At 38.1% G+C, this 13835-nt stretch overlaps 1 protein-coding gene across 4 annotated transcripts in view; it reads right to left on the bottom strand.

Moving 5' to 3' along the window:
* Nucleotides 1-13835, bottom strand: part of TSPAN8 (tetraspanin 8) — a 73436-nt gene that overhangs the window by 17865 nt on the left and 41736 nt on the right. For 2 of the 4 annotated variants that reach the window (XM_032646009.1, XM_032646010.1), the window contains exons 1-2: nucleotides 9815-10054; nucleotides 2178-2240 (exon numbers count right to left, since the gene is read on the bottom strand). In XM_032646009.1, coding sequence (XP_032501900.1) covers nucleotides 2178-2240; nucleotides 9815-9874 — 123 coding nt within the window. In that variant the 5' untranslated portion in view covers nucleotides 9875-10054. Of the gene's footprint in view, nucleotides 1-2177; nucleotides 2241-9814; nucleotides 10055-13835 lie in introns of those variants that run through there. The other 2 variants (XM_032646007.1, XM_032646008.1) reach the window with 2 other exon arrangements.

Below are 13835 nucleotides of genomic sequence, written 5' to 3'. Positions count from 1 at the left end.
CTGTTTTTCCACTAGTAAAATTCAGTTTTCTGCACAGTCTTGATTCTTTGTCACTGACTTTGAATAAAAATAAATCAAGCCAATTTCACGTAAGTCAAGCTGGTTAAAATCGTCCTGGAAGATACTGACTTTTGTTTAGGGTTAGAGGCTGACAGAGCACAAGAGTCAAAATGTAACTAAAGATGCTGCCTAGCTCTATTAAATCATTCTTATCCCCAGATTCATAGTAACACCCTCTCAAGGACAACAGTTCTTTAATACATTCAATGTGTGTGATTTCTTAGACTAAACACCAAGTTTGTTTACCAGAAGCACTGGGGGGAAATAAAATGTTCCCATATCAAACAGAAATAAAATAAAATTTAAAAATAAAATACAGGCTGCACACACATCTTAAAAAGGCCAAAGCACCCTCTAAATCAATAGCTTTTAATCTCTGTGCTTAATTATGAGTCCCAAAGTCAAACATCAGCTTCTAAATGATTCTAAGAATCTTCAAATACTCTTCTAGGACTCAAATCCCAGAGTCCAAGGGCATCAGGAAGTCACAGATATATTTTTATCACTATAAAACAACAAATGAAATCCTGATGGACTAGAATGTTACCAACTATTGCCACACCTATCCCCCATTCAATTTCTTCACCATGGTGAGGCACAGAATGAAGAGGCAGTGAATTGCCACTGTGATTCTCTGGGTTCTCTAATGGTAGAAAGCAAATTTTAAGGAAAAAGAAAAGAAAAGGAAAGAGAGAAGAGAAAATAAAAGAAAGGGAAAGGGAAAAAGGAAAGGAAGGGAAAAGAAAGAAAGAGACGGAAGGAGAGAAGGAAGGGAAAAAAGGCAGGAAGGAAGGAAAGAAAGAAGGAAAAGGAGAGAAACAGTGAGAGAGCAAGAAAAAAAAGTCCAAAAAAACCAATTCTTTTAAAAAGGGAATCAGAACAGATGTCAATTTGCTTTTGCTTTTAATATTTCTTTCAACTAGGCTATGCCCAATGGCATGAAACTGCACCGTGGTATAAGTTTTAATAGAAAATGCATTACCTTATTTCTGTTTTAATGATATCTTAATAATTATTAAATAGGAATCAACATTCCTCTTAGAAAGGGAAACTTTATTTAGGCAAATACTTCGAAAGGGCCCTAGGAGTACATGTGAGCCTGAATAGTGGCAAGAGCCCAGATAACAAAGAACAAGGTAACTGCCCTGTGTGAGATAACAATCGTAACTTGCGGGGTGGAACACCCCTGGGAAGAAGCGAGCTGGGAGAATGGAAGCCGGGGAGCCAGGAAATGGTGCCAGGCACTGTGTTAAGTGAAACTGACAGACCAACCCTCCCACATGCTCACCCTGCTCCCACCCACCACACACACAATCTTTCCACACTTGTGACACTGTGGTACAGAACAGAGACAGTGTGCGTGGAATCCAAAGACCAGAGCTAGAATTAATTGTAGGAACTAAACTTCCTCCAGACCCACAGAAATCTTGGTAAGACCTTTGCCACCCATGGAACGGTGTGTGGTGGGGCACAGGGGATCATGCTAATCTTATCTTGATGTCAGGAGGCTGGACATTGCCGGTCAACTCCTGAGTTACACCGGTGACCAGCCTCTTGCTGTTACAAGGGGTTACCCTTAATACCAAGAGCCCCAAGTAATTACCAACTATCTTTGTACTTTGCTGCCTTTAAAACACAGATTCAAATTCTTCTTCTCCAAGAGAACCTCTCACCTTCTTTTCTTTTGGATCACTACCCCACCTTGGGAATCAGCCAAATTATTGTCAATGCCTTGTACAAAAATTACAGCTCTTGGTGGGGAGGCAAGGTGGTCTATATCCTCTAGATAACTTCAGGCTGCACTTCAGCAAATAACGAAGGAGGCTAATTTCTGCTTTGGCCCCTTCCCGCCTCCTCTTTCATTCCCATCTTCCTATTAGGGGAATAACATCTTCTCCATTCTCTAGAAGGATTGATCAATGCCTAGCACAGTGCCAGGCACATAGTGGGTAATTTTGATTAATTAAATTATAAAATCACAGATCAGCACAAACGATTACATGAGGCAGTTAAGGAAATGCTATAGCAATATTTTATTATTATTATTACTGTCATTACTTTCATCATTATAAGAGAAATAAACTACTTTGGCAGCGGAGAAACTTGTATTTATTTACCTCTGGACCATCTTTGCCTGCTTGTAGCCAAATTGCTACTGCCAGGATTGAGGCACCACATAGCTGCAGAAAAAAGAAAAAAATGTTAAGAGTACGCCCAAGATAAACTACAACTCTAATTCCACACACCTCTAGCCATCTGGTAACAATGGTTTATCATTAATTCTACCATTACAACCTAAAAGACATAAATGAGGCATATTTATGTGTAGATAATTGCTAAAATGTTCTGTTGTAATTGGAAAGTTTGATAAGAATAATCTGTTTTCCATCCACTACAGGGGAGGGGAAAGATGGTTTTCCATGTTTCAACTCTTAACTGCGTTTCTGATAGATTTTAACATATAAAAGATAAGTAATAACAGTTTAAAGACAAAATATCCTTATTGGGCCTCTGGGCTTGTCTTTGAGAAGCTGTCTTAGACCATAAAGGAAGGGAATAACTGATCAATCACCAAACGTTCCTTCAAGATTCAAGAAGTCAGGATGTGGAGGGAACAGCAGAACATTTGACAACATTTGCAGTTAAGCAACAAGGGTTTACGACACTTTTTGTACCCAAATAAGCTCTTTTAAAAATAAGCTCTTTTAGGTAGTAAAGCTTACCTAGAGAAGAGGAACAATGAGGAACAGTATTTAAAGTCTTAAATTCCTTTAATGACTTTACCAGATTATTTAATTTGGACCAAGACCAACACAAAAAATGTGAAACATATTTTACTTTAATGTAAGAAAAAAACCTTGTCTTTCAGCTTTGTTTTTGTTTTGTTTTGTTTTTTAAGGTATAGATGTTGTGGCCTCAAAAAAAAAAAAAAATCAAAGATCTATTATTAGATAGAGATGTTGAGAACAAGCTTGGTAACATACCAGACACAGCAGTAGACTTTGGAGGAGTTTCTAGACTATTCTGGCCTTAGGGTTCTCTGACAGAGAAATGCCTGAGTCCTCCAAACCCCATGACTTTGTAGTATCATTGCTTTCATGTATGGTTCGGCCATATGCCCAAAACCCCCAAACAGCAGTTTCACTTAACGGCTTCTCATTACGTTTGCTTTGGGAGTAGAGTCGGGGCTTTTGTGAAAGGAATAGGGAGTGCAAACAGCAGCTGAACCTATGCTCCCTAAAAGATCTCAAAATTCATCTAGGTTCAAGCCCTTTATTTCAGATTAAAGAAACTGGAATCCCAAATGATAACAACGGTCACATGGTGAAAATCCAGCAGCACTCCTAATCTAGCCCCACCCTTACTACATGCTTCAACTCCTGCAAAACAACAAATGCAATGGAAAACCAAAGCTTTTTACCAAAGAGCTCTTTGCCAAATCACCAAATCACCTATACAACTTAATTATCTTATAGATGTGCACACGCATACAATATAAACCGCAAATCTTTGAATAAACAGCTTTAGAGCGTGAAAACTCTCCTTATTTCTTTTCCTCTTTTCCACTAAATCCTAATTTCATTTGCAGATGGAGATAAATGCTCATTTTAGTGGTTCTTTGTTAATAAATAAACCTGCAAGAATTTATATCAAATAATAATGAGACCCTCTGTGATTTTCAGTAATTTTATAACAGTTGGATTTTTTGTTTTTCCTTGTTCACTGGTATTTTTCTCCTTTCACAGGTAGATTTACATTGTTTGTCTTAATAGTCACTCTGGCTTTCAGCTTTAAATGAAAATAACATTATCTGAATAGCTATTATGATTATCATCTTAATCTGATGTTTTTATAAAACTATCGATGAGAATATTTTAAGAAATGTATCATAATTTTCTAATTAAATTAATTAAAAGTAATTGGTTTTCTATCAAGAACAGTCTAGAGCCATGATTGATACTAACCTGTTTTATCCCAATTGTTATAAGATTGATCATCATAATTGTTCTTTGAGTCCTTTCTCCAGTTTGGCTTTAAGGGTTTGCCCCTGATTTTTTTATAATGTTTTAAATAATTTGGAGTATGAATCAAGAAATAAGCATCTAGGTATGTCCTTCTTTCTGTTGATAAGGTTGTAAAAGGAAATTAGCTGATAGGTTAGGCCCCCAGGTTAGCCATCAGTGGACACTGCAGAACTTACTAGGCCTACTCCCCACTAGCCCTTTCTGGTTTCTCTTTGAAGAAAGTCACTGTTGTTGTCACTCAGCTCTCATGGGACATCCTTCTTTTTATGAAATTAGGATGCAGTTGGTCTGAGCCAGCATTCTAAGAAATTACGTAATTGATGTTTGCTTATGAATATACTATGGACTGAATTATGTGCCCCTAAATTCATATGATGAAACCCTAATCCCCAATGTGGCTGTATTTTGAAATAAGTACCCAAAGTGGAGGCCAGACTCAGGGTGAGCAATCTCCCTCCAGCCCACAGATTCCTTGCCACACGAGGCCAGAGGAGGATAAGAGTAGGACTAAAATACTATCACACCAGATTCCAATATTTTTAAATTAAAAATCAATATGATTGTTGGAATTGCGAAAACAGCATTAATTGAATTATTATTGTGTGTCAGTCCTTGGTCACAGGCTTTCATAAAGTATCTTAGTTAATCTTCACCATTGACCCTGCTGCGTAAAATTACCATCCTCGTTTAACAAGTGCAGAGACTGAGGCAAAGAAAAATCAAGGAACATGTTCCAGGCCACAAAGAAATGTAGATTCAGGATTTGAATCTCAGTCTGCCTGTTTCTTCAAAATCAACTTTCCATTCTTCTAATTTATGATAGAGGAATTTCTGTCTTATCATAATTCTTGCCATTTTATTTCTTCCTCTGTTTCAAAATCCAAATTGGAATTTATTCATCACTGCAGAGTGGTTTCATACTCCTGACTCATAAAAAAGCCTGTACAATGATGGCTGAAATGTCTGTTTCTTAAACATTTATTTAGCATTATTCTGAGTTCTTTATATGTATTAAACCATCTAAACTTCACAACAACCCATGAAGTAGATATTACTACTATCCCAATTTTACAGATAAGGAACTATAAAGCACAGAGAGGTTAACCAATTTCCCCAGGGCCACACAGCTGGTGGTGAAGGAGCTGAGGTTCAGCTCTTAGCCTCTGGGCTCCAGTGTCTTTGTCACTGTTTTAAGTTCCAAGCTGACTGCATAGTGGCAGGCAACCATTGTATTTACAAAATTCACACACTTCATCCATAGTCAAGTCTATCTTGGGGGATTTCATCAATCAGAATGAAATATAATTGCACCTTATTTTTCAGTTATCCCGTCTCATAGTTATGTCTGCTCTGCTTCAACTCTCTTCATTGCGCTCGGCACAAGCAATCTAGCGTCCCAGGTACCATATAAAATACAACGATGACATTGAAATGCTGGTTCTTGAACTCTCTCAATTCCTGACTTCCTTCTGCTCTCTTCAAAACTCTTCATGGTTGGCTTCCTTCAGTTGCTAACACCTTTGGCTTTACAGCTTGTCTCCTTCTCACCTTCCCCCATTTGGGTTTGGTAATGTTACGTCACTCTGCTTTCCTTCATAAAGAGCCAGCCTTTCCACAGCTCTCTGCCTCTGGCAATGGTTCCACTGAATCTGTGGGCTAAAGGCCCTGTGTTCCATGCTTACCCAGACCCCTAAGATGCTCCAAGCACCCACAACACTCCCATGCCTGACTTATCTAAGAGGAGCATAAGAAAATGTGGACAGTTTATCTGTTTTGACACAAGACTCAGAGAAATAGGTTTTGCACCTATGATTTACCTAATTCACTCTATTTGCACCTCTAATTCACTCTAATTTGCATCAAACTCTAGCATGAGTGATTAGGAATGATTTTTGCTTTCTCACGTTTTTCTTCAATTACTAATTCTAACAAATAGAAATCACTGCGTATTTATGTGGTATATCTCAAGTTCTCTCACAAAAGAAACTGGTATGTTTAGCTTAAATAACCGTATGCATACTTTAGAGATATTCCAACATCTGGCCCTACTTTGCAAAGGCTTAGTTTCTCTAAAGTTACACCAGAAAGAATTCATTTGAAAACATAAGGCCATGGATGTCTACAAGAAAACCACATCAGTGGGACTGTAAAATATTTGCTTAAGTAAACATTAGAAATGTGACAAATTGCTAATTTCCTATGAAGGATTATAAAATTCCAGCTGAGAACTCTGGGCTGGGAGCAGAGGGGAGAGTAGAAATAGGAATGGTTCCCTGACCTCACAGACTCCTGCTCTAACTTTTGAATGAAAATATGGATGTCACCTGTTGGCTGAGAAGTTATCATTGGTCTTTACAACTGTTGTTCTTACTCAAGATGTCTCATATAAAGATTATAGGTCCCTTCCCATCACTATGCTGATGGGAAGAACAAGGCCTTTTAAGGGAAGTCAGAAATATCTAACTGAAATCCGTAGCATCAGGAAGACTTCATTATCAGAAAAACAGAGATAACGGTAACCGTAAAATAATCAGAGCTCTCCAGGAAAGCAGTAACAATGACTGGGTACAGTATTGTACAGATGTCTACAACTCACCTTGTACTCTTATATCAAATCTATAATCCTGAACCTATAACATACCCCTTTCCTAGACTGTCTTTTTCATTTCAGTTTAAAATTCAGATCTGTTTCAAATTCCTATTAGCTACTGAATAGCTATTCATTAGCTATTTAATGAAATACTGACCTCTGATGTATTTAAAACAGCCATCAACACTTTGTATGCTGTTTTTGTACAACATGGATATATTTTGACTATTTCCTAATTTGAGGATTGCTACTAGTTTGAAGACTTTGAGACGTTATTAAAGTAGAAGCCATGCATTTATTAGCATATTTATATTTCAGTTTGTTTAAATGGTCCATATATATTCTGCATCATAAAGAGACAATGGTTGCAGCTTTTTAGAAACAGATATCAAGACTTCTTGGAGAAATGCTGATTCCAGGTCTGGGGCAGGAAATAGGGAAGTGAGCCTGAAACATCTTATCATCCCAAATAGTGAAGAAGTTATCAAAGTTATTAGGGTCATGTCAAAAGGACTCAGGAGCCAACTTGAAGACTCTCCCACTGGCCAAAAATGGAATAAATTGCACCTCAACGAGGATAAGAACTGTGATGGTATTTAAATCTATTATTTCATAAGGATATTTAAAGAAATACTTGCTTATCACCGTTGTATGATACCAGAAAATAAACTCATCATTTTGAAATCTGTTGAGTAAAGAGTAAGAAACAGGGCTTCCCTGGTGGCGCAGTGGTTGAGAGTCCGCCTGCCGATGCAGGGGACACGGGTTCATGCCCCGGTCCGCGAAGATCCCACATGCCACATGCCGTGGAGCGGCTGGGCCCGTGAGCCATGGCCGCTGAGCCTGCGCGTCCAGAGCCTGTGCTCCACAACAGGAGAGGCCACAAGAGTGAGAGGCCTCACATTTATGCTGCCTTTCTTAAAAAATAAAAACTGGGCACTAATGGTAACCAATTAGTAAATGCTAAATCTCTCCTTATTGAAAGTATTCCAGCTAGTAAAGGAAGAAAATGATAGAAATAGTATGTCACCAGTTTGAAACTCAGTGAACTGATGGGTTGAGCTTCTTAAGCAACAATAGCTACTAACATCACAAAAAGTGAGATGGTCAGACAGTATACACCTCTTGATGAAAGAACAAAATATCACTTATAAGCTAGTTGTGCCCCATCCCCCGAAATAATATCCTGAATCTTATCAAACTGCCAAGTGCAACTACTAAGTTAGAGATAACACAGAAGACAAGGGAACATGTTAAACTATACCGTGGGTATGCAAATAGCAAAATCCAGATCACAGAAAATACAATAGGACAAACCAAACACACAAGTACATAAAACTTCCAGGGTGGGGGAAAGATGAAGATGGATGGAGAACCTAATGATGAAAGTTGACATAAAAGATATATCAACCAATCAATCGCAGTCGTGGACCTTGTTTGTATTCGGATTCAAAGAGGAACATTTGTGAGGCAATCGGAAATTTGAACCCTGGATAGACACTTGATAATCAGTTTTAAAATTCTTATTAAGTTTTTAGTGTGATGACATTATGGGTACACTTTTTCAAAAAAAGAATTATTTGTCTTTTAGAAATATACACTAAAGTATTTACAGATGAAATAGTATATCCAGGATTTGCTTCAAAATAATATGGGGTGGGGAAAGTAGATGAGAATATGGACCGGGAAAGATTGGCCATGATTTCATGGCTTTTGGGGCTGGATGACGGGGTTGATTATCCTTTTCTATTTTGTGAATGTTTGAGGTTCTCCACAATAAAAAGTTAAAAGCAAAACCAACCAAAGTACATAGGAATCTCTTTGTTTATATTCTAATCTCAATGTTTAACCAATTTTAAATATTTCAAGGGAAGAAATTTATCAGAACAAACTTTTAAAATCTGGCATATATTCATGAGCTTCATTTAGTATTTGCAAAAGCAGCCCATTTTTCTAAGGAAAAGAGGAAGTACGAAGAACAAACCTTTCTTATTTTACTCATTTATAGTCTCACTTACTTACTTACTTTACCAATATGTATCACTTGTACTCACTAGCGCTACTGACATTGAATGGAAAGTCATTCTAGACAATAAGACTATATTCATCTACTTAAGTTTAGCTAGGTACATCATTATTTTAACAGGACAGAAATTTACCAACATGTAGATACCAGCTGCCTGTTTACTAAAGATAACCAGGTAAAAAACAAAACCAGAACTTTCTCCTCCTTATACTGCATAAGCCATTTTTTAATCCAGTACACAAAATAATTTTTTCATGTAAGTATTTTGGGCTATTTCTATTGACTTACTTTTGAACAATCTTTAATTGCATCATTTATATTACAAACGATAACATCAATTTTCCAACATCCCAACATCCAACATCCCTTAACCACTTTGCCTTTCCATATTTCATTTTTCAACTTTCCAATGTCAGATTTTGCTTATCAATTTATTTGTTATTTCTTATGTCTACAGACTTTCAAGAGAAACATAAGAGCTGGCTAAAACACAAACCCTGTTGATTAAAAGATGGGGCAATGACACATCAAAATACTAACTTTAAATTTCTGATACAAAACTAGTGCCTTAGTTTAATCTTTCCATGATTAAGTAATTTTACTGTTTCTCTTTAAAGTTTAGCATGACCATTGTTTCTTCTTTGGGTCTCTGAAAATGACCCTCTTCTCACGTCTTTCTCATCACACCCCACCATTCACCTGTTTCAAACCCAGATGTAAAGGTTAGAATTTAGGAGTTAGGCTCCAAATGGAATCAAATCAGATTTTTCCCACAGGGTCCTTAAACTAGGGAGGCCTGAATGATATACAACTAAGAATTGTCTTTTAGTTAAGGGGTATTTTTTTCCCTCTGTGATTGTTTTGTAACAATATCAAAACATTTATGAAATGTTTACCCCCACAGAACCCGAAGTGCACTTTTTTGAGTCATTGGCTCATTTTCAATTACTGAAATAACCAAAGAAAGAACAAACACATCCAAACAAGTAAATGGAAAATACACTCTCCTCCTCTTCTGTTTCTCTAGTGCAGAGTCTGTTCTCATTTATGATATTTATGATATCAAGATCCCCTTTCTTGCATAAAATTGATCATTACAAGAAAAACACTCACCCAGGACACGACGTTGAAGATAAACATAGAATATTTTATACAGACACTCACACCTGCCATGTCGGAAAAGGATCAGGAATCCAGATGCTGTGAGTTTAACCGTTCCTTCTAGGATTGTTCTGCAATGGCTCTGGAGTAATTTGCCTGCAGAGATTTCTGTGTTCACGGCCTCAGAGCAGAAATAGAAAGCAAAGAAGTTGGGGCTGGGGGGTGGAGAGTGGATAATCCAGTTATTAAAGTGGATTAAAAAAGTAACACACACAGTTAAATATCACAAGGTCTATCTCTAGGCAGGTGTGTTCTTTTGCTTGTCGTGGGCCCTAGGGTACTGGGCCAGAATATTTATGATCCTTTCTCCAAAACTGCCTTCTGTAAAGTAAACAGATACCAAGTTAAGGGAGTGGTGCTAGAGCAGGGAGAGAATGGCACAGCCATAGAAGCTGTTGATTTCAGATAACCACAACCGGACTTCCCTTGCCTCTATTTCAACTACAGGGAAACAAGATTGTTTTGCCCTGAGATAAAGGGACATTGTGTCTCAACTCATTTTTGCACTGTCTTTTCTCAAGAGTGCAAAATTTCTTCTACATACAACAAAATGCATTTAGAAATCTGCAAAGTCTGAAGGCTTAAGACAGAGCAACCTTTCATCCTTAACCCCAGAATGGTGGGAACAACTATGGACCTGCCTTTCAAAGCTTCTAAATTTATTTCAAAACAGTTCCATGGAGCTGCCTTCAAGGCAGTGCAGCTGGGGGAAGCGGGGAGGGAGAGGTTGCCCTCTCCATCACAAGACCATTTAGTTTTTATCTTTATTTCTTTATGATGTAAAAGGGAAAAAATTCTCAGGAGTTACTCTCTGACTGCCCCTATTGTGTTCATTTTCTAACATGCAGCCATTCTGAGAGCTCAGTTTGTTTTTAAGGTGGGCCCTCTACTCTTCCTCTGACAAATTGTATCTAACAGCACTCCTCTCCACTAACTCAGTTTCTGGATTCCCTGGTCCTCTTGGACAAAAAATTCAGAATGAGAAGGTGGTCATAGTTCAGTGACCATAGAGTGTACAATTTGTTTTTCGTGCTAATAGAAGGCAGCTGGCACAGGTAAAGGCAAAATTCCCTGACCTAATCAGGGAGGTGTAGACTGCTTTTCTGTAAACAGTTTGGGTCATGCTACTTTCCACATCCTGCCTCTGAAATAAAAGAAATGTATACTTCAAAGATTGTTGGGGAAAATAATTCTTTAAAATCTTTGTGAAGCTCTATACAATAAGCAAGCATGGACTTCTTAAAAATTTGATTAGTTAAAAGAACATTTTTCTAATTTTCACTGACAAAGGTGTCTTTGAAACAATCCCATTACCTGACTATTAAACATAATATATTTTTTTGGGCTTCCCTGGTGGCGCAGTGGTTGGGAGTCCGCCTGCCGATGCAGGGGGCACGGGTTCGTGCCCCGGTGTGGGAGGATCCCACGTGCCGCGGAGCGGCTGGGCCCGTGAGCCATGGCCGCTGAGCCTGCGCGTCCGGAGCCTGTTGCTCCGCAACGGGAGAGGCCACAACAGTGAGAGGCCCGGGTACCCAAAAAAAAAAAAAAAAAAAAAAAAAAACATAATATATTTTTAATGTAATAGTGACAATAATATCTAGTGTTAAGACCAAATTTAGGATTAGTTCAAAATAATGGCTTAATATTTAAATAATCACTAAAGAGAGATTGGTGCTTTATGCTGTTTCCTCCTAGAAAATGGAAATAATTTCACGAACTTCTACTGAGACATTCATGTATATAGGATTATCCATGGCTGAAAGAAATGAAATGCTTAAATGAAAAAACAAATGGATTTATAGACCTAGAAGTGATTATTTATAGTTTAGAGATAAAATCAAAAGAAATATATAGATTACAATGCTGTTTTGTTGACAAGAATATATTGAGTACCTAGCAAATTCCAGTTTGGAATAGATTTTTTGTAGATGCTGAATCTCCTTAAGAAGAATATAGTCTTTAGCTAAATCATCATTGAACCCTAAAACGTAAAAATCGATGGATGTGTTTTACAGCAAAATTACTCTGTGTAATAGAACACCCAGTCCAATTCAAATCTATATGAAACAGTTCACTCCTCTAAGTTCCTATCTCAGTAAATTTTATAATCACACAACATTTGCCCAAGCTAAATGCTGCAGAGTCATTTTGTATTCCTCTTTCTTTGTTGCCTTATGTCCAATCACTTCCCGGAGTGTGTTGAGCTCCTACATTTCCTTCAAACCTGTTTCTGCCATCTCATCCTTTTGCTTTACAGCTTTTTATCATCTCTCACTTGAGCCGTTTCAACAGAATCATAATTAGTTTTCTTGCCAACATTTTCCTCCTCCTATCCATCTTAGCACTCCAGAATTTTCTCTTTTCTTTCTGTAATTCCCTTTATAAAATACTTATTGATCATGTAATTCCCCTGATTAAAAACCAATCTAAGGATGGTTTCCTATTACCTAAAGGATAAATTCAGACTCCGTATAATGGCACTTAAAGCACATGGCAAACAGGTCTCTACTCATCTCCCAGAACTTTCTCCTGTTCCTCTCTCCCACTCTTCCACTCTTAGATTCCATAACCACAAAATTATTTCACAGGCCGAGAATATACCTGGGGCTTTTATGCCTCTGTGCCTGTTGTTCCTTCTTCCTGGACTATCCTTTCCCACGTTCTCTACTTAGTGAATTATTGCAACCACCCCTTGGCGCTCAGCTCAAATGGCATCTCACCTGTGGAAGCGTCCCCTTCTTTATCCACTGCCCCTACCCTGGGCAGACCTCCTTGCTTCTCAATCCTTATGCCCATTACAATTTGAACAAAGCTTTAGTCTAAAATTGCCATCCTTTACAACACTGATTTTTGTGTCCACCCTCTGATTTTTTAATACATGAAAGGCCAAGATCCTGACTTACTTATCTCTATACCCACAGCAGCTGGCATTGAAGATAAAGAGATGTGTGATTACAGCCAAGATTTCTAGAAAGTTCAACTGAGATTCCCTCCTGGATTCCCAAGCAACTACCAACGTGTTTCCTCTCCTCACAATAAAAGTCAGTTATTGGGTAAAGAAAAATATTTCCTTTATTTTGGGACTTGTCAGCACCTTAACTTGCAAATGTTTAAGAAGGTGACAAAGTACATAGCAATTCCCAAATGCATGTGACCCGAGAACATATTTCTGAAAGACATCTACATGGATCAGTGCTATAGCACTGACTTATAGAAACACTGATCTAGACAAGCCCACACATTTTATACATGAGAAAAGGGTATCCCAGAGAGACTGAGTAGCCCAAGCTCACAAAGCTGGTTAGTGGCAGAGCTCTTTCTAAAAATGAGGTCTCATGACGATCAGATCGGTATTCTGTCCACTTGCATCAACTATCTCTTGGGTTACGTAGTGTGATTGTAAGATGAGTCAGTGACCACCTTAGATCATGAGAAATTGTCATATAACATAGTCAACAGTGAAGGGAAGGGGGTAGGGCAGGGCTAGAGAGTGTAAGCAATAACTCTTAGGCCCAGTAAAAAAGGCCAGGTCTGGAAGGAGAGGCAATGAAGAGTGGGATATCACAAGAAACAATAACTGAAGGAAAGCGCAGAAGGTAAGTCTCAATAATTTTAGATAAAGTTTTGCTAATGCTTCCATCATGTCAATTATTATCACACACAGTGAATGCACAGGGTAGAGCAGGATGAGGATTCAAATCTGATTAATCACGAAAACTCTCCACGAGGCAGTCATATTAAACTGGGTTTTGATAGCGTATGGGGGACCCTGGCACAGAAAAAAGACAGAGAGTAGAGGAAAGGGCATGAATAGAACCGTCAGATACCCTATGTAAAATATAGCATTTTCTCTAGGTCATCAAGCAAATCAGGCTCACATTTGGGGCCTGAACCAGAAAACAGGCATTGATAGGAGGTTCATATTTTTATCACTATATCATGTTTCCCTCTACAAGATATGCCCAATAATTCA

This window comes from Phocoena sinus, chromosome 10 (assembly GCF_008692025.1).
Source record: "Phocoena sinus isolate mPhoSin1 chromosome 10, mPhoSin1.pri, whole genome shotgun sequence".
Classification (NCBI taxonomy): Eukaryota; Metazoa; Chordata; class Mammalia; order Artiodactyla; family Phocoenidae; genus Phocoena; species Phocoena sinus.
This window is presented reverse-complemented; position numbering and strand designations above follow the sequence as displayed.